This window comes from Scophthalmus maximus, chromosome 17, assembly GCF_022379125.1.
Source record: "Scophthalmus maximus strain ysfricsl-2021 chromosome 17, ASM2237912v1, whole genome shotgun sequence".
NCBI classification, from domain to species: domain Eukaryota; kingdom Metazoa; phylum Chordata; class Actinopteri; order Pleuronectiformes; family Scophthalmidae; genus Scophthalmus; species Scophthalmus maximus.
The window spans coordinates 9,792,526-9,809,838 of NC_061531.1; the positions used below are offsets into that span (position 1 = coordinate 9,792,526).

Genomic DNA, 17,313 nt, shown 5'->3' on the forward strand with positions numbered 1-17,313 from the left:
AATCTTTTGTTCTTCGCCTTTTTTGGATATCATGCATTTATCGTCACAGTGAATTGAAGACAAAAACAATGCGTCAGAGTTTGCAGAGCGTCTGAACAATCATTTCCTTTAGAGAACCAATGACAGAAAACGTCCCTTTACCTCCTCTGACTCAAGCTTCATCTTATAGCTTCACCATGACATTATACAACAGTTCACAGCTTGTGTGCTCTTTGGTGTATTTAACCCTGAGTCCATTTCTATGCATTAATCATAAAAAAAAATTCCATCTGTCCCTACCTCACAGGCATGCAGTAGAAGTGACACAAGTGCCTATAAAGATGTATAAATCATGAGTGATTATCATTAAAGATATTGTTATAGAACAGTTATATTGCTTGTGTCACAACGTATACACACGAATACAGAACACAATTGTAAGAATTAAAACTCTAACACAGTCCAACACCTTTTTGTGCGTCATTCATTCAACGCCTCTGCTTGTGTACAAATATATATTATTTTAAAGGTATAGTAATATTTTCTTATAAGGCACCACTTGAACAGGGTTTAGAGGATGAAATCAATCATCAATAAATAATAAGCTGATCCTTTATAGAGCATTTTTAAGCTATTAATAGAATAACTTTTTGGTTTGCCAGTTTGTGGAGAATACGCGTGCCGCATGACACATTGCTTTTCTTTCAGGCTGGTTCCTTAATTCATTAGGGACTACTACAATCTACTACTACCACAATCTATTAAGTGCAGTTGTAAATACATGTTTAGTCGTGTCCTGGTGTCCTGCAGCCCTTTTCCAGAAGATGTGTGGTCATCCACGAGATGTGTGGTCATTCAGTCCCTTGGAAAGGCCTCCTTTATGAATTAAAGAGAGAAAGAAAATCAAAACATCATGCTGGAGGAGGATTTTCCTAAAACTGGCAACCCCAAAGTTGTTTCATGTTAATGGCTCTTAAATTATATTTAAAGTTACTTACAAAACCTTAATTTATCATCTTATCATGGCACCTAATGTTTTATGGTCTACAGTAATTATGATGTGAAAGCCCCACATCAGCACTGAGTTTGTCTCTACATGATGTATAATTAAAATAAAATTAGCGTAAATAAGAAATGTGGAAACTGCACATCCTGTCGCCCTGGTTACCAGAGGTAATACACAGTGGCTAAGCCACAGTTATAACAAATGGGATGAAAAAAAAATGGTGACGGGACAGTGAGCAGTCATCCGGATGTTTGCCCTTGCTACGGTTGCTACGGCTGCTACGGCAACAGTGACAGAAGGCCGTCATCACCCTCAGCCAGATGCGTCAGTGGAGGAGACGACGGTTCAACTGACGACTTCCTGTTTCTGAGAAAGCAGCAGGAGGTAATGATAAAAGCAAAGGCATCTCCCCCCGTCACCGTCTCAAACGTCTTTCACTTCTCTCTTTCATTTATCAAAGTCTTCACCCAACCTTATTTTATTACTCTACTGTTTCCCTCTTACATCTGGATATGGGTCTCTGTTTCAGCCCCTCCTCGCTCTGTAAATATATTTCTCCCTCCCACACACTTACACTCCCTCACCTGTCGCTACCTCTTGGCCAATGGGCTACAAGAGATGGGAGTTCCCATGGCAACATAACAGGTAAACAGAGGTGGAGATAAGGTACTCATAAGGGCGTCGGTTTGGTTTCCGTACAAATAAATAAACAGAAAATAAAATATTTTAAAAAATTAAACTTTTGAACCCTGTATTCGTGATACACAAAGCCTACGTACAATCATATTAAGCCACATTATAGCGAATGTGCTGGGGCATTACACGGATGGATTAGTGAACAGACACAGTGGGAATACACCCAGGGGGGTCAGTGGATCAGGGGACGACTAGACAATCAGACACAAAATCAATATAAAGACACACCCTGTTGATTTTGTGTCCTCACTGTATTAAAACCGAAAAAGAAAAATTGCCTAATTCCTTAAGAGAACATTATCAGGTTCGCTACAGATTTTATTCTATGAACCCATAGGGCTAATGAATGAAGACCTCTGAGAAAACTCTGTCAAATTCCATGCTCAGTTTCGCAAAGTTCTGGTCACTTCAAATATTTTCATGAAAATTTGTACTGTTACCTTTGACCTTTAAAGGTAAAATGCGGCATATGACTTGGAAATTGGCTCTTGTTTTGATATGAATGGTCAAGTGGTTAATAGATCACGTGTAAAGGATTTTTTGATACAAAGGTCAACTGTGATTAAAATTTGTTTACTTTTATGATGCCATGGGTCAAATCAGGTGCAAATATCTGTTCTTCCAATAGGCTTCTCAACGCTACAGTTCCCATCTCAATAGGACCATTGGTTGAGGAGATTTATAAAATAGTATATTTGACGGTATTTTAACTTAGTGACCGCAACCTTTCACCTTGGTGACCCAGAAGGTATTGGTGTGCAGACAATATCCACATTAACTTGTGTATCAAGTTTCATAAAGATCTGTTCATCCGTTAACAAGTTATAGTCTAATATTGTAGATATCAACTCACAAGGAAACACAGACAGACATATAGATTATTACATTATGCTATTATGCAGAATTGGTGCATTTGTAAATTATCAATATAATTTTATTGGATTTTTGAAATCTATTCGATACATGTGTCCATCGCTCTACTGCTGCAGCTGGTAAAGGTGGGGTTAGAGTTTGTTTACCCCAGTGATCAATTCAATCTTGTCTTGATTAAATCATGATTATTTTATTATATTTAGACATTTTGTTTTAGATTTTGTATTATGAACCAGAATCTTTAAATGGTTAAGTTTCTAAAGTTCTGAAATAAATGTTGCCAAAAAGTTAAAAAAAAAAAAAAAAAAACACCCCCAAAAAAACATGTTTGCTCATGAATTAAAAGAGGGGTTTAAGTTTAACAGGAACTGGAAATAAAAGTAAAGTACAAGTACTTGAGTAAATGTACAAACTCACGCTCCAGTCAGCATTGAACATTAAATCAATATTTCCTCAATGACAGCTGTAGAATCATCAGTCATTTTCACATTGCATTGTGGGATTTGTTTACAGAAAGCAGTGCACATGGAATGGACACAACCTTTTGGTTCCACTCTGGAATTTTTGAAATCACTATATAGTGGATCAGTTTACATGTGCAAAAAGAATAATAATAGCTTACAGTAAATGGAATGTACATCCCTCCACGATGACGTAAAGTTGACCTGAAAGGCAAAACTCTGGGCAAACAAAACTGCAATGTGTCTCCTTTGACGTGATCGTAAAGTGTAGACAAGTCATATAATTCCAAGCATCCTCCCCATCCCCATCGGAAATGACACATTTGCATACACAGTTCAACGTGAATTTATTCTGACTTTTGATATGAATATGCAAATATGCACAAACTATACACTGTGTCATTTCCTCTCTTTTCCCTCCACTCCACACAGACCCACCCCACCCTGCAGCTGTGCAGCAGGTCAACTCTGCCTCTGTCCTCCTCCTTTCTCCCTCCTTGTCTGGCTCTATGGTTCTCACCATAAAAAAAAAGAAGAAAAAAGTGTCCAATCTGGCTGGGAGAAGACATAATTGCCATTATGACTGCTGCAGCCATGAACATCACACAGTGTGCCGATTGTTCCGCAGAGGAGGAGGGGGCAAGCACTGTCTGCTCCGTGCAGACGCCACACAGTATTATGATAGCGTGACTACAGCTCATCTGCACGCACACACGCACACGCACGCACACACACAAACGCACACACACACACACACAGTCTCTATATCTCTCTTTTCAGCCCTCTCCGTCTCTCTGTAATCTTTCCATTAAGCACAGAGCAAACATACGTTTGTATAGAGCTGAAATCGCATACAGCGCTGCCTTTTAAGAAATAAATCTTTTAACTTTCGAGCCCTGGGTAAACACACACTCTTACAGTGCCACCGCCAATAGGAAATGATAGGAGGACTGAATGGAAAAGCAGTTTGTACCAAGACAGGAACGCCCAAGTCCTGTGTGTGTGTGTGTGTGTGTGTGTGTGTGTGTGTGTGTGTGTGTGTGTGTGTGTGTGTGTGTGTGTGTGTGTGTGTGTGTGTGTGTGTGTGTGTGTGTGTGTGTGTGTGTGTGTGTGTGTGTGTGTGTGTGTGTGTGTGTGCCTGTGTGCGTGTCAGAGGTCTTTGGGAAAGTTGACCTTATCCCTGTTCCAGTTTCACTTCTCCAACTGTTTACATAAAAGGAAAGGCCACCATTCCCACTAAAAAAAAACAACAACACTGTGACGCTTAAAAAACAAACTGAGCTTCGGTGAATATACTACACACACATCTGAGACAAAAACTGCCCACATTTCCATTCCAAGGCCCGCAAATGGCACTGGGCTGTGAATATAACAATGACTCTGTGTAGAGGATATGGGAGCAGTCATTAGCCACAGGAAATATCCATTCCCACAATACCGGACTGATGCATTATGTTGGGAAATATCTTCATCACTGTTACAAGATTATGTGGTTGATTGTGCTGACAGTAGAACGAGGCCGACATTAGTCTCAGCCACACTGTGTGCACTCGACCTGGCTGGGTGAACACCGGGTGTTTGTATGAGCCGGCACTAAACACACATGCATTTGGTTGTGATGCTCTTTTTGAGCCCCTCTGAGGATTCAAGGCGAGGATCTGACCAGTGGCGCTCACTTGAAGTTTTTAAATCCGTCACTGAGCAAGTTCACCATCACTCAAAAGTGTGAATGAGATGCGTACAAATGTCTGCTTCTCTTCAATCTTTGGGTGGCTGCAGCATCAGACAGCACAGTGCTGAGTTCTTCCATTTGTGGGCCGGCAGGCACCACAGATACACAAATGTATGTACAAACACTGACAAAGTGATTTTTGCATATTTGACTCCTTTAATAGTCTAAATAGTATTTTTCATGATAGATCAGCAGAACCCTGTGATGTAATAATTATTATATCCTTCTATACAACAAATATCACCAACATAGTTATGTTGTGAAATGAAGTGTGACATAATGGACCCTTTGTGGCCTTGTCAAACACACTTACTGCACAAAGACTATTTGTAATACTTAACCAAAACTAGATGCAGGAAAAAATTATAACTATGAGATTTATTAAGCTACACAGGCACATCTGTCGTCCTGGTACAGAGAGAACATAAAAAACAGAGACACAATAATGTAATATCCAAGTGATGTGCAGAATTGAAATACATTAAAACTCTTGGCTTAAAAAAACACACACACACACACACACACACACACACACACACACACACACACACACACACACACACACACACACACACACACACACACACACACACACACACACACACACACACACACACACACACACACACACACACACACACACACACAAAACCTGATGACTTCTTGACAGTCAGTGCATGCTATAGCCTGTTAAACATGCAAGTTTAGCTGTCGGGATAGAGAGAGAGAAAATGTACTTGTTTAAGTCAATATTGGTATTGAAAGCATTAAGACAGTAAACCCTCACCCTCGCTTCCTTTCAGTAAGGTTGCAGCGTTGTATGTGTGACAACATCACAGTGCTGCCTACAGTTGCGTAGTTGTAGCCATGTATTTTTAAAGGAAAGGTTCAGAAGATCAATCTAATATGTTCTATTAGACCGAGAAAAAAAAGGGAAAGAAACAAAGCAACAAAGCCTGTTGTTGTTTCTAACGGAGCATTTAAGGAGGAAACCTTTTTAATCTGTTTTCCTGCCGGCGGTCAGTTTGTGGACATGGAGAGCGAAGGTCTCAGCCACGATCAGAGGGAAGACTAAAGAGGCATCTGCGTACACCTGGAAAAAAAAACAATAAAGCAGCGTCACTCCCCTGTTAAGCAGTTTTATTAGGGTTGTGTTACATGCCAACTACACCTAACTGAAACCAGTTCCTGGTTTTCATACTGTACCCATGGGCCAAATGGTGTGCGGACACTGACACTGTGAGGCCAAAGTGGCTACTACAAGTGCCTGGTTGCCAGTTGTGTGCTATTATAAAACACATTCATCCACAGAGATGTTGAATTAAAGCCCTCAGAATTTTCCAAAACAAACCTTACTGTGGGACATTAAAAGAAATAAATAAAAGCAGAAAAGGAATGTTTGTAGTCGTGCTGTATGCTGGAAATGTAACATTTCTGGTGTCGTTTTCAAATCTGTCACGCTCTTAAAAGGCATCTGGAAAACATTTGAACAGTAAAGCAGAAGAAGGGGCGACATCTAAGAGTAACTAACTAATTAAATAGCAAATGAGGAAACAATGTGTTTGTAATTGTTTGACATCCGTCCTGGCCTGGTCCCAGTTATCATACTGGGATAAATATCGGTACCTTGACGGGTTTGGCGTCTGTTCTTATCTTGCCCCAGGATATGGCTTCGTCAGGTCTTGCCCCAGAGTCGGAGCCGTCGAACTCCTGACCAGTGTTCACAAACACTGCATAGTCGGCTCCATTCCTCTGGAGGGAGAAAGATGGGGAGGTAATGCGTTAGCTTTGCTGGCTCCGTTTTACAAAGCGGTGTTGTGCCACGTGTATTTTGAGAGTGGATTTACTGAATGACAGTCTGCTATGTAGTTAAAAAAAAAGAGATGAGAAAGTTACCATAAGATTAGCATTGGCTATGTGATGTTTGACCAGGCCGCCTCCCAAGATGATCATTCCCGTCCTTTTGGCAAAAACCGCCTGGCTGTTCAACCTGCGGATATCTGGAATAAAGTGCACATTCACCACATACTGTATAGTACAACTAACACCGCTGCGGTCTTCTTGTCCTGTGCCCGTGACGTTGCTTTTTACCTTCCACTATGTCCAATACCAAGCCGGGGTTCTTAAAAGAGTGGAAGTAGATCATGTCGCCCAGAGAGCCGTCTGTCAGAGCAGGACTGAACACAGGGATATTATTCTGAAAACAGTAGAGCAGCACATTTACAGACTGATCTATAGGCAAAACTTCACTGCAGTTTCATACTTTTCTTGTCCATTGATTTCACTTGTACCAACCACTCATCAAAGACAGAGGGAACACTACTAATTCATATATAATATAAAATGACTTTAGACTTTTTTACTTTATTAATTTTAGTCAAATTTTTTTCTTTTGTGTGCTGTGTTTTTGGTCAAGAATATTGTAGAATTTTAAATGTATTGTTAATATTCTATCAACCAGCGATGCTGCGACTGTTCCATTATGACTACATCACCAACATAAACCAGGACTCGCCTTGTACGCCCAGTAGTAGACAGAGTCGGTATTATTGATCTCCTTGCCAAGCCGATGGATCATTTTGGAGGGAGTCCAGCGAGTTCCCTGAAAAAAATGATTAACAATAATATGAGAGCCTGAATTGAAACAGGCCAGCTGCATTGTTCTATCAGAATAACTACCAATACAAGAGGATTTGGGTGAAAAAAAAAAGCAATACCACAGCGACACCCACCTCTGTGTTTTGCTCCAACAACATCTGGTCCAGGATGGGCATCAGCCAGTCTTCAAACTTACAGTAGTTATCATTGGGCACCAACAGGTTCCCTATTCTATAACAGAGGACGTAAATGAACAAGTTAGGATCTAATGCGTAAGCTAGGTCAAACCCCTTTGCCCTGTCCTTTGTCATTTTGTGTGCACGACTCGTCTACGACATACAGTATTGAAGATCGGACGGGTAAACATATAGCATATTCCAGAAAGGCCTAAGACTGTAGTTAATAGTCCTGTTACTGATTTTCTCATGTTAAAAGGGACCTATTATGATAATTATGCTAAATATCATATAATTACTTTAAGGCTCAGTGAAAAATGCCACCTTTATGGGAGCACATCCCGTACTGTATCAGTAGTTGCCAGAGCTGTGCCTACCTGTTAATTCCTCTCAGGCGGAGCTCTTTGCCAGGTAGGCTGAAGTCTCCCAGGTATGTGTGAGCCAGACACTTGATAAAATCCTCCTCGATGCCGCCAGCTGTGGTAACAATCACATCCACCTAACAAAGAGTAGCAAAATATAATTAGACTCAACTTGGGAAGCAGCAATGGCCAGACCTGGTTAACTGTAACAAGTGTATACATTTTGTACCATTTTGTGCTCTGCCAGATAGCGGATGCTCTCCCTGACCCCGGAGCTGATGAGGTTGGAGGTGTAACCGAGGAAGATGGTGCAGCCCGAGCTGCTGGGTGAATCACCAGACTCTTCAGACTCACTTCCTTCACCTTCAAATGGCTCAAGTCGCTTCTCTATCTGTGGGTTTAATCATAAGACAACATCAGTCAATGATGCAAATATACACTGACAGACTGATCAGAGATAACGGAATCTGTATCATTTAACGGGAAAGTTCAATCCCAAGACATACTCAAATCTCTTACGCCACGCAATGTAACATATATGGCGAATGTAACATATCCCCACAGACAGGGACACTGTTTTATAGAAAAACAACCTCTGGGCAAATTAACCCAAAATTGTCTGTAACCCTAACAACCATTCCTCTCACCATGTGGTTGATCTCCTGGATGGCCAAGCTGAAGTTGCTGGCCTGGAAACCCGTGGTGTGGTAGGACTTCAGCACTGCGTGGAGATCGACCCCCTGGTTGAATTCATAGCCTTTGATCTTCGGCATGTCCTCTGGGAGGTCGCAACTGGGCTTGAGGACGGCTTCCATGGCAACAGAGGGGACATGGTCTGCCATCGCTTCAGCAAAAACCAAAGAGAATGTATTAGTGGCACTAACAAAACCAAACCTCATTTTAAGGGGGGGGCACATATTTGGAACCATAATGCAGTGTTTGTTAACTATAGGTGAGCTCCGAGGTGGTGAGTCCAGCGTGTCAGCCGCGAAGCAAACACTTCTTCCACCTCTTCAGTGTGGGGTGATAGTATTTCATTGTGTACAAAATTTCATTTGCTGAATGAAAAACACGACAGTGATTGAACCTCAAGATGATGTTATGTGTCGTCCACACACCGGACATATTCAGTTTACTGTCACAGAGGAGCAAAGAAACCAGAAAACATTCACATTTAAGAAGCTGAAATCAGAGAATTTGGACTTTTCCCCCCATAAAATCTACGTCGATTGTCAAAATAGTTGGCTATTAATTTAGTGATCGATTACTAATTGATTTATCGATTAACTGCTGCAGCTCTAATTTCAATCATATCATGCAGAGACCACCCAGTAAATGAAGTTGTCAAAAGTGTATAGTGCCCCCTCCTGGCGGATATAGGGCACTGCCCCGATGCTAGTAAAACTTGATCTGTGGAGCTTTGCAGGTAAAGTAGAACAATCTGCCAACATTGGCATAAACATATGCAACAGGGGCGGCGGCGACAGTGACTTTACCTACAAGTGGCCCATGCCGACATTAATCACAGAATCAGCAATGAAGCACTATCAAGGTGTTACACAGCACTCCCAGCACCATCATTCAAAAAAAGAAAAGAAGGTATTCCGTGTTTACTGATAATTAAACGTCAAGGCGCTTGGAAGCTGTTCTGTCTGCATGCAGTGACCCATCACTTCACCGAGTCGCTCGTTTGTTTTCCCTTCAGTTTGTCAGCGGTCCGTCGCGGGGAGACGAGACAACCGCGAGCTGGTTTTGTTCCGTCCACTGGCTGTCTCCGTCATTAAACACACGAAGACCGGGATGAAGACTTGCCTGTTCTTGGTGAGGCGCTCGCTCGCTGATGAAGATGGTTGAGGAGTTAACGGTTGTCACCGGGCAGAACAACGACGGTTATCGGAGAGTAGCTGCTGTAAACATCCCCATGTGTCATCTGTAGCTACTAGCTAGCAAGCTAGCTCTCACTACGGAGGACGTGGAGGGACAAACTTCACCCACTCGCCACTTTTGCTGCAAAATACGTTTAGGAAATTAAAATAGAGGGAGACAGAATATCGGAAAAAACAACACTGACGTCTTACATACAATATTTGATATTTAATGTCATTCCATATTTGATTATTTAGCATGAAAACGCATTTTTTTCACGTACATCAAAGTAATTTGCGCTAGTTTTGTCCCTCTATATAGTCAATGTCTCATCAGCACTTTCAGCTATGCAGCTTTTAGGGGGAAAATGTCAGTCTGCAGAGATCATAGAAAGTTAAAGGTTGCTGTTGCAAAACTGTAAAGTAATCTCTTTTTCAAGTGACACTTTTGGATGTAACTATTTTTTTACAAGACCCAACAATAATGTCATACTACAACTGTCAGCTAAAGGTACACACAATAGTTGCCATAGTAATCAGGTACTAACTCTGGCTAACTTCCTAAAGTCCTTGCATAAGTGATATGACAATTCCCCTTTAACGGATACATTCTTGCACTGTCACCATGGTGTCACAACCCTTTTTGCAGTCATCACGTCTGCTCTGATTTATTCATACAAACGTATGCACAAATAACTTTTGACAATATCAGTGCCTTAATGAAAACACATTTCAAATCAATAAGGCCTCAAATGTCCTGCAAAAAGTATAGCCTGCCTGAAGCACAGCGTAATGCCTTAGCAACATATCTTTTCATCAGCAGCGGCAGCGAAGTGTGTGATGTTTGTGACATTTCCAACAGTGACCTTTCACATCACTGAACCTCTGAACTGCCCCCAACAGTGAATACAAAGGGGGGTATGGGTCAAAAAGGTAAGTCAGGTGCTCCCCTGACCAGACGCTCCCTCACAACCTGGTCATACTGGTCATAATCCCTTTTCCCTCTGCTGTGTTGGGTGTGGAAGAGGGACGTTGAATCCAGATAGCAGGATCTTTTACACCAAGAGCAATGTCAGGAACGATGTGCAGCAGCAACAGTGTTGTTCAGACACAAAAGCTGGTGGATCAACTTCGGCTGGAGGCGAGCATGGAGAGAATCAGGGTATGTACGAAGATCAATAATCCGTTAACTAAGTGCATGATGGCTGCACATTGTCATTTATTCAACTGACCCATTCAGTCTCCTGAAGATTTTTGTAGTGTGGGATGTATGAGGTGTCAGTACATGCTCCATGTCTGTATTATTACCATTTAATGCCAAATGAGTATTGAACTTTTCCAAAAAAAAATAAAAAATAAGCAATGACAATATTTATATGCAAGTCTCAAAGCCGTCCTGTCCACCTGTTTCCTGACAGATCTCCCTGACAGCAGCAGACTTGATCCAGTACTGTAAAGACCACAGGCGCAGTGACCCTCTGCTCACCGGCATCGCAGCGTCGTCCAATCCTTTCAAAGATAAGAAGACCTGTACGCTGCTTTGACAGTGCTGAGTACAGATGATCATCACATATGACTGCCAAATGGCCGACCAATGTTTGAGAATGCAAATGTTGCTTTTCTACTGTCAAATGTGTGTGCAAGTATAAACTAACTATGGCAATAAATATGTAACTAGTCTCCCTGCCTGAATTGAGATAGCGGAATCCATTATAGATTTTTTTTTAATAGTTAACTTTTCCATAAAGCATCTACTAGGAGGGGAAAATGCAGCCTGACGGTGCAGCCTGTGCATCTGAAATAGTCTAAATCGATGACAACACTCGGAATAGGTGAGAATAAAAATGGGAATAGTACAGATGATAATTTCCAGTTGGTAAATCGTGTCCAACTTTTTCTCTTGAGAGCTTTAATTAATTTTAATTTTTTACATATCAGTAAAATAAATGTGTGTCAATTTAATGCCATCTTATTTGGAAAGATTTATTTATTTGTTGTCACATATGTATCTGTGAACTATTCACCTTCACAGGTTTAGCACTGACACGCCCTCATCAGCGTTGACCCTGTCAACCATCAAACTCCTTCAGCTATGTCAAATATCAAGCCAGGGTTCTCAGCTGAGAAGAGGTAGAACAGGTCTGTAAGGGCGGGCCGAACTCTGGTGATGATACTGATGTTCGCTCAGTAACAATCCAATCACTAAATGGTTTAAACTAATACTCAGCCAGATGTATACCAGTACCTGCCTTGTAGGCCCAGTAGTAAATTGATTCAGGGTTGTTCAATCCCCTTCCCCAGTCGATGGATCATCTATATTTGCCATAATGATTGGGCAACTACCTTCATTAAGTCCTTGCATAAGTGATATGACGATTCCCCTTTAACCGACACATTCTTGCACTGTCACCATGGTGTCACAACTTCGTTTGCAGTCCCGTCATTTCCAACACTGTGACATTTTACATCAATAAGCCTCTGAACTGCCACCAACAGTGAATACAAAGGGGGGTACAGGTCAAACAGAAAGGTCAGGAGCTCGACTAACCACTCTCCTGCACAACCTGAGTTGACTCTTTGGCTCAGGTACAAAAACTGGTCCAAATCCCTTTTCCCTGTAATGTGTTGGGTGTGGAAGAGGGAGGCTGAATCCAGACAGCGGGATTTTTGCAGTCTTTGCACCAACAGCAATGTCAGGAACGATGTGCAGCAGCAACAGTGTTGTTCAGACACAAGAGCTGGGGGATAAACTTGGGGTGGAGGCGAGCATGGAGAGAATCAGGGTATGTACGAAGGTCAATAATCTGTTAACTAAGTGCATGATGTAGTTTGGGATGTATGAAGTGTACTAACATGCTCCATGTCTGTATTATCAACATTCAATGCCCAATGAGTCTCAAAGCCGTCCTGTCCACCTTTGTCCTGACAAAGTACGGATAATCATTTAAGTTGGGGTAAAACTCATTTTTAATAGCTTTTATTGATTTTGATTCTTTACATAACAGTATAATACATGTATGTGACCATTTAATTACATCTTCAGTGGCAAGTCTTTTAGTGTGTTTTAACATATATAATCTGTGAAGTATTCACTGTACATGAAGGATCATTAATGCTATTTGTATCTGCCAACTAATGCAATGTCAGTTCCTTTAATGGATCTGCTCAATTTTTGAGCATGTAAATATTATTATCCTTTTATAATATCTGTATTTTTCAGACTATTTGAACAAACAACTTAAAGAGGAAGGGAAAAAACTTCTTTGGAAGCTTCAAGTGGCACAATCTCCATGGAACATACATTAGGAATAAATATGCATCCTATAAGTTTTAATTGTTTGCAGAAACATCTCTCAACAGAATCAAACAAGGAATAAAAAAAGGGTTGAGAAAGCTGAACTTTCCCAACCCCACCTCTGCCATATGACAATATCAACATAAGGATATAAAGATTAGCAGAAAAGATAAACTACACAAGTGGTAGCACTTTTTCCTAAAACATAGGGAAAACAATAGTTTTCACTTTTAAAACATCTCTGTAGTCCATCAAAATGAAATAATTTATTTGGCTATATATACAACAGTTTCCTTCATTGTGTTATGTGCATTCCAAAATGCTGAAGGACCAGATTTGTGTTGATAGGCTTCAGGTCTTGCCCCATTCTGCTTTCAATCCGTGCCACATAGTGTAGTTTGTAGGCGTTGCTCTTTCATTTTCTGGGCCTCCAGACTTCCAGGCACACATCCCCTGAGGCTACAGCAAGGACTCCAGCATCCACACTTAGCTGAGGGTTGTAGACCGAGACCGAAGGAGTATGGGTGAGAGAGTGACAACACGGGGAATAATCACACATTTGAAAAGTTATGATTATCTGTGAGATGTGGTACAAAACACTTACCCCACTGACTTCAGCTTGATAATGCAGTGTGCATAATGTCCTTGGAGGCGCACAAGGGATGTGTACCTGCAATACAAAAAAATGCAATAGCAGTAATTCTGTTGCACAATTTGCATAATAGGTGATGCAACAAAGAATTTGCCTGATCCTACCTTGACAGTACGGTCAGATGAACATGTATAGAGGCTTCCAGGGGATGAGTGGATGACATTGACCGCAGCTGTGTGTCCCACATCAAACTGGGACAGGATTTTGAAGCTCCCCGCCCGCATAGAAAAGGAGTGGAGCGTGCCTTTGTTGTCTCCTGCCCATATCTCACTGCCACTGTAGCTTATGGACCGCAGATAAGAGTTCAGCTAGAAACAGACAGGTTGGTTGAATTTAGTTCTGGTACACTGGTGTATCTGACAAAACACCAACTTGACAAACTACATGCGTGTTTGTGTGTTTGCAGCTACCCGAACTTTCTGCAAGCCTTTGCCTGCCCTGCGGTCATAGACGGACACAGTGCAGTCTTTACCCCCAGAAATGATGTACTTGTCATCTGCAGCTAGGCACATGACAGCGCCACCATGGAGGCAGAGGCTTTTCACCAGGGGTTCAGCCACTGTAGATAAAATTGTGACAAAATCAACCTCAGAAATCAAATAATTTGTTTTTATACTGCCAATACCACAGGGAGATTAGACAGTTTATCCTAATGTATTGATTGTTATTTACACTCAAAGCACACTCACCTACTAAACTGTCAAGCAAATTGAAGGAGCAGTAAGCGATTGTGGAGAAAACTTGTGACCGAGCCTTGTACCCGCAGCCTCGGGTATGGGAGACAGACACGCTAACCACTAGGCCAGAACACCTGAGTTGTAGCATTATTCGCTGCACAGTCAGTGTTGTGTGGTGCGGTCTGCACCAATTTGTTTGTTTACAATTTACAGTGCCAGGAGTGAGCCGAAAAAACTGATTTATTTCCAGCGCGCACACAGAACCGACAGCTAGCAGAGCGTAAGGAAATATTTGCAGGTTTTTCCAAATATTTATTTTCTATTAAAATCACTTACTGCCCCTTTGAATGTTAAACCCCCTCACCTCTGGTGTCATACATGCTGACCCTCTTGTCAAATGCACCAGCCAGCAGCACATCCGGCTGACAGGACAGGCAGAGGACAGCGGCCCCAGCCCTGATAAGGCCCCTCTCTGCACAACCGGCCTGCAGGTCCCACAGCCTCACTGTGCTGTCAAAGCCCCCTGAGGCCAGCAGAGATCCCCGACATGCCAGGCACCAGACCCAGCCCTGATGACCTACCAATGTGTGCAGCAGCGTGCCACTAGAGCCTGCTTGCAGATCCCACAGTTTAACAGTCCGGTCTCTGGAACCCGTAGCAAGAACTTTCCCCTCTCCACCAATGAGGAGGACCGAGTTGATGTGGGCAAAGTGGTCTGTAGGTAGGGCGATGCATTCTAATGCTGGGGGTGGGCTAGGACTTCTGCATGGTTGACATTGCTCCACGTCTTCCTGTCTTCCATTACCGAGATTCCTGGGGTCTGCCAAGTCCCCTTGCTGATTAAGAGCACCATCTTGCCCATCATTAGCAATAAACTCCATCCTGTGATCCCTTTCTTCTTCCATTAGTGCTGCTGCATCAATCTCCAGTCTCTCTTCCACCTCCTCTCTCAATCTGGCTACTTGGTCCTCACCTTCAATGGGCTGCATTTCCCCATCCTCGCCCTCTATTGCCACCTCCATTTCTTCATCAGCACCATACGCAGCCTCCCACACAGCCACCCCTGCCCCTTCTACCTCAGCCTCCCTGCCATTATCCTGTCCTTCTGCACCTGGTTCCCTGTCCTGCCCTGCCCTTTGCTGCTGCCTTACTAGATACCCTTCCCTGCAACCCTTCTTGTGTAGGGATGCTTGGCCTTTCCAGCAGGTTATCAGCTGCTCAATCTCCAGACAAGCAGCAGGCCAGTCAAAGTCCTCCCTTGGCCCCACTGGAAAGCCAGCTTGGGGTCCTATCAATCTGCGTGCTCGGAGCTGCAAAGCGGTGCTGTCCTTACCCACAATACCCAATGCATGACAGACCTGAAAAGAGGAGAGAAACCAGGATTCAAGAAAATTTACAACATCTGCAAGACCTATAAGGTCTCAAAGGATCCCCATCAAGCTTCTGATCTCTAGTAGCATCATGTTGCAGTTCTGTATGAGTGGGTCCACAGTTTTTTCATGCAACAAGCTGATACATAGTCCTGCCAATTGCTTCACATTATTCCAATGATCAAAGAAATACAGCAATGTGCCAACACAGGCTGAGATGAACATACATGTAAAAAAGATGAATTACTTCAAATACTTGAGAAAGGCAACATTTTCAAAACATTTCCTCAAACCCAAAGGATAAAAATAATGAGTTTTGATAAATAACGCTGAGTGCATTTCAAAAAACTCATCAGGTCACCTTTAAATTTAGTAATTTGAATTCTGAAATGTATACCTGCTTTTTTGCATTTTTTAAATGTCAAGCAAATATATAACAAACAACTTAATGGGATTTGTTATTGTTTCTGGTGAAACTTGGAGAGTCTACAGTGAAAGAGTGAAGGATATCACATTGTTATATCTTCTGCTGGGCGAGGAAACACAAATAAACAAGAAGATGAGACGACAAGATTAAGTGATGAGCCAATAAACGTTGAAAACATACCTTTGGCAGCACAGTGATGACACACTGAGCAGGAAGGTGCGAGGCTATGTGGGTTACTATCTCCCATGGTAGTGACAACAAGCCACTCGTCTCAGCAGGAGGTGAGGGGCTAATGTCTGCCGAGGATGAGCGACCAGCAGGCGGAAGACTGGAAGGGACACGAAGACCAACGTGACTCGGTGGGTGACATCATGAGCGGCCAGTTATGAACTGAGGGTGAATGGAAGTCTTACCCCTGCAGGTCAGGCCAGGAAGCTTCATGAACCAGAGGTGTCGCGGTGTCAGGACATGGTCCACCCTGGTCACCGCCCGCCCCGGACTCCGGTTCCTTCAGGTCCTCCCTGACCTCAGACATCACCTCGTCTCCTCTGGGGCACGAGGTCGCTGACACAGGCACAGTAAGCCGACACTACCTCGACACTGTGTTGCTGACCGTGTGTGTTTTAATGCACAAAATCATATGACGGTGGGATAACCTCGGCTCAGAGATGCACTGTGTGAAGAAAGATATATATATCTATATATCTATATATATCTACATGTATCTATAGATCTATATATATCTATAGATATATAGATATATATCTATATATATATATATATATATATGGGAGAGGGAGTCCAGGTGAAAGACAGCACCAGGTACTTAGCTCAAGTTAGCTTGACGTGCTGCTACTGTACATGGGACATTAGCATACTGTCAAACATGGAACAGAGCTCGTCGCTGGTCCGAGTCGCTGCGACAGACAGAGACCACTGTCACCGAGTAAACCGAGCTGTGACACATGCCACATAAATGCGGGAGCCTCGAACGCAATCGATTCACTGCTGTCAAAGCGGACGACGGGGGGAAATTCAAACATCGATTCCGGGGTAGGAAGATGTCGTCATCAAACTGCGCCGCAAGACTGTAACCATGGCAACCGCTTTTTTTTCCACGCCATTTTTTTTTAAACTTCCCGTA

At 42.5% G+C, this 17,313-nt stretch overlaps 3 protein-coding genes across 3 annotated transcripts; 1 reads left to right on the plus strand and 2 right to left on the minus strand.

Moving 5' to 3' along the window:
• Nucleotides 1-797: 797 nt before the first annotated feature.
• dhps (deoxyhypusine synthase) lies at nucleotides 798-9,842 on the minus strand. The gene is made up of 11 exons (XM_035614632.2): nucleotides 9,696-9,842; nucleotides 8,531-8,727; nucleotides 8,113-8,274; nucleotides 7,899-8,020; nucleotides 7,480-7,576; nucleotides 7,263-7,349; nucleotides 6,839-6,944; nucleotides 6,644-6,747; nucleotides 6,374-6,499; nucleotides 5,741-5,840; nucleotides 798-855 (listed from the first exon to the last, which is right to left on the minus strand). The coding sequence occupies exons 2-10, from the start codon at nucleotides 8,723-8,725 to the stop codon at nucleotides 5,745-5,747; spliced, it is 1,095 nt and encodes a 364-aa protein (XP_035470525.1). The 5' UTR covers nucleotides 8,726-8,727; nucleotides 9,696-9,842; the 3' UTR covers nucleotides 798-855; nucleotides 5,741-5,744.
• Nucleotides 9,843-10,037: 195 nt separating this feature from the next.
• LOC118288484 (guanine nucleotide-binding protein G(I)/G(S)/G(O) subunit gamma-12-like) lies at nucleotides 10,038-11,428 on the plus strand. The gene is made up of 3 exons (XM_035614635.2): nucleotides 10,038-10,681; nucleotides 10,774-10,910; nucleotides 11,167-11,428. The coding sequence occupies exons 2-3, from the start codon at nucleotides 10,818-10,820 to the stop codon at nucleotides 11,290-11,292; spliced, it is 219 nt and encodes a 72-aa protein (XP_035470528.1). The 5' UTR covers nucleotides 10,038-10,681; nucleotides 10,774-10,817; the 3' UTR covers nucleotides 11,293-11,428.
• A 1,269-nt stretch (nucleotides 11,429-12,697) lies between these two features.
• fbxw9 (F-box and WD repeat domain containing 9) lies at nucleotides 12,698-17,231 on the minus strand. Its single transcript, XM_035616183.2, has 7 exons — nucleotides 16,583-17,231; nucleotides 16,350-16,497; nucleotides 14,737-15,730; nucleotides 14,106-14,254; nucleotides 13,800-14,003; nucleotides 13,648-13,713; nucleotides 12,698-13,533 (listed from the first exon to the last, which is right to left on the minus strand). The coding sequence occupies exons 1-7, from the start codon at nucleotides 16,702-16,704 to the stop codon at nucleotides 13,459-13,461; spliced, it is 1,758 nt and encodes a 585-aa protein (XP_035472076.1). The 5' UTR covers nucleotides 16,705-17,231; the 3' UTR covers nucleotides 12,698-13,458.
• Nucleotides 17,232-17,313: the final 82 nt, after the last annotated feature.

Excerpts from the sequence above, each read along its gene's own strand:
- dhps (XM_035614632.2), bottom strand. The coding sequence starts at position 8,725 with ATGGCAGACCATGTCCCCTCTGTTGCCATGGAAGCCGTCCTCAAGCCC. Across the intron at positions 8,275-8,530 it reads TCCAGGAGATCAACCACATG|ATAGAGAAGCGACTTGAGCC; the intron begins GTGAGAGGAATG and ends TTAAACCCACAG. Across the intron at positions 6,748-6,838 it reads GGTATTGGACATAGTGGAAG|ATATCCGCAGGTTGAACAGC; the intron begins GTAAAAAGCAAC and ends ACTTTATTCCAG.
- LOC118288484 (XM_035614635.2), top strand. The coding sequence starts at position 10,818 with ATGTCAGGAACGATGTGCAGCAGCAACAGTGTTGTTCAGACACAAAAG. Across the intron at positions 10,911-11,166 it reads CGAGCATGGAGAGAATCAGG|ATCTCCCTGACAGCAGCAGA; the intron begins GTATGTACGAAG and ends GTTTCCTGACAG.
- fbxw9 (XM_035616183.2), bottom strand. The coding sequence starts at position 16,704 with ATGTCTGAGGTCAGGGAGGACCTGAAGGAACCGGAGTCCGGGGCGGGC. Across the intron at positions 14,004-14,105 it reads AAGGCTTGCAGAAAGTTCGG|CTGAACTCTTATCTGCGGTC; the intron begins GTAGCTGCAAAC and ends GTCTGTTTCTAG. Across the intron at positions 13,714-13,799 it reads CATCTGACCGTACTGTCAAG|GTACACATCCCTTGTGCGCC; the intron begins GTAGGATCAGGC and ends TTTGTATTGCAG.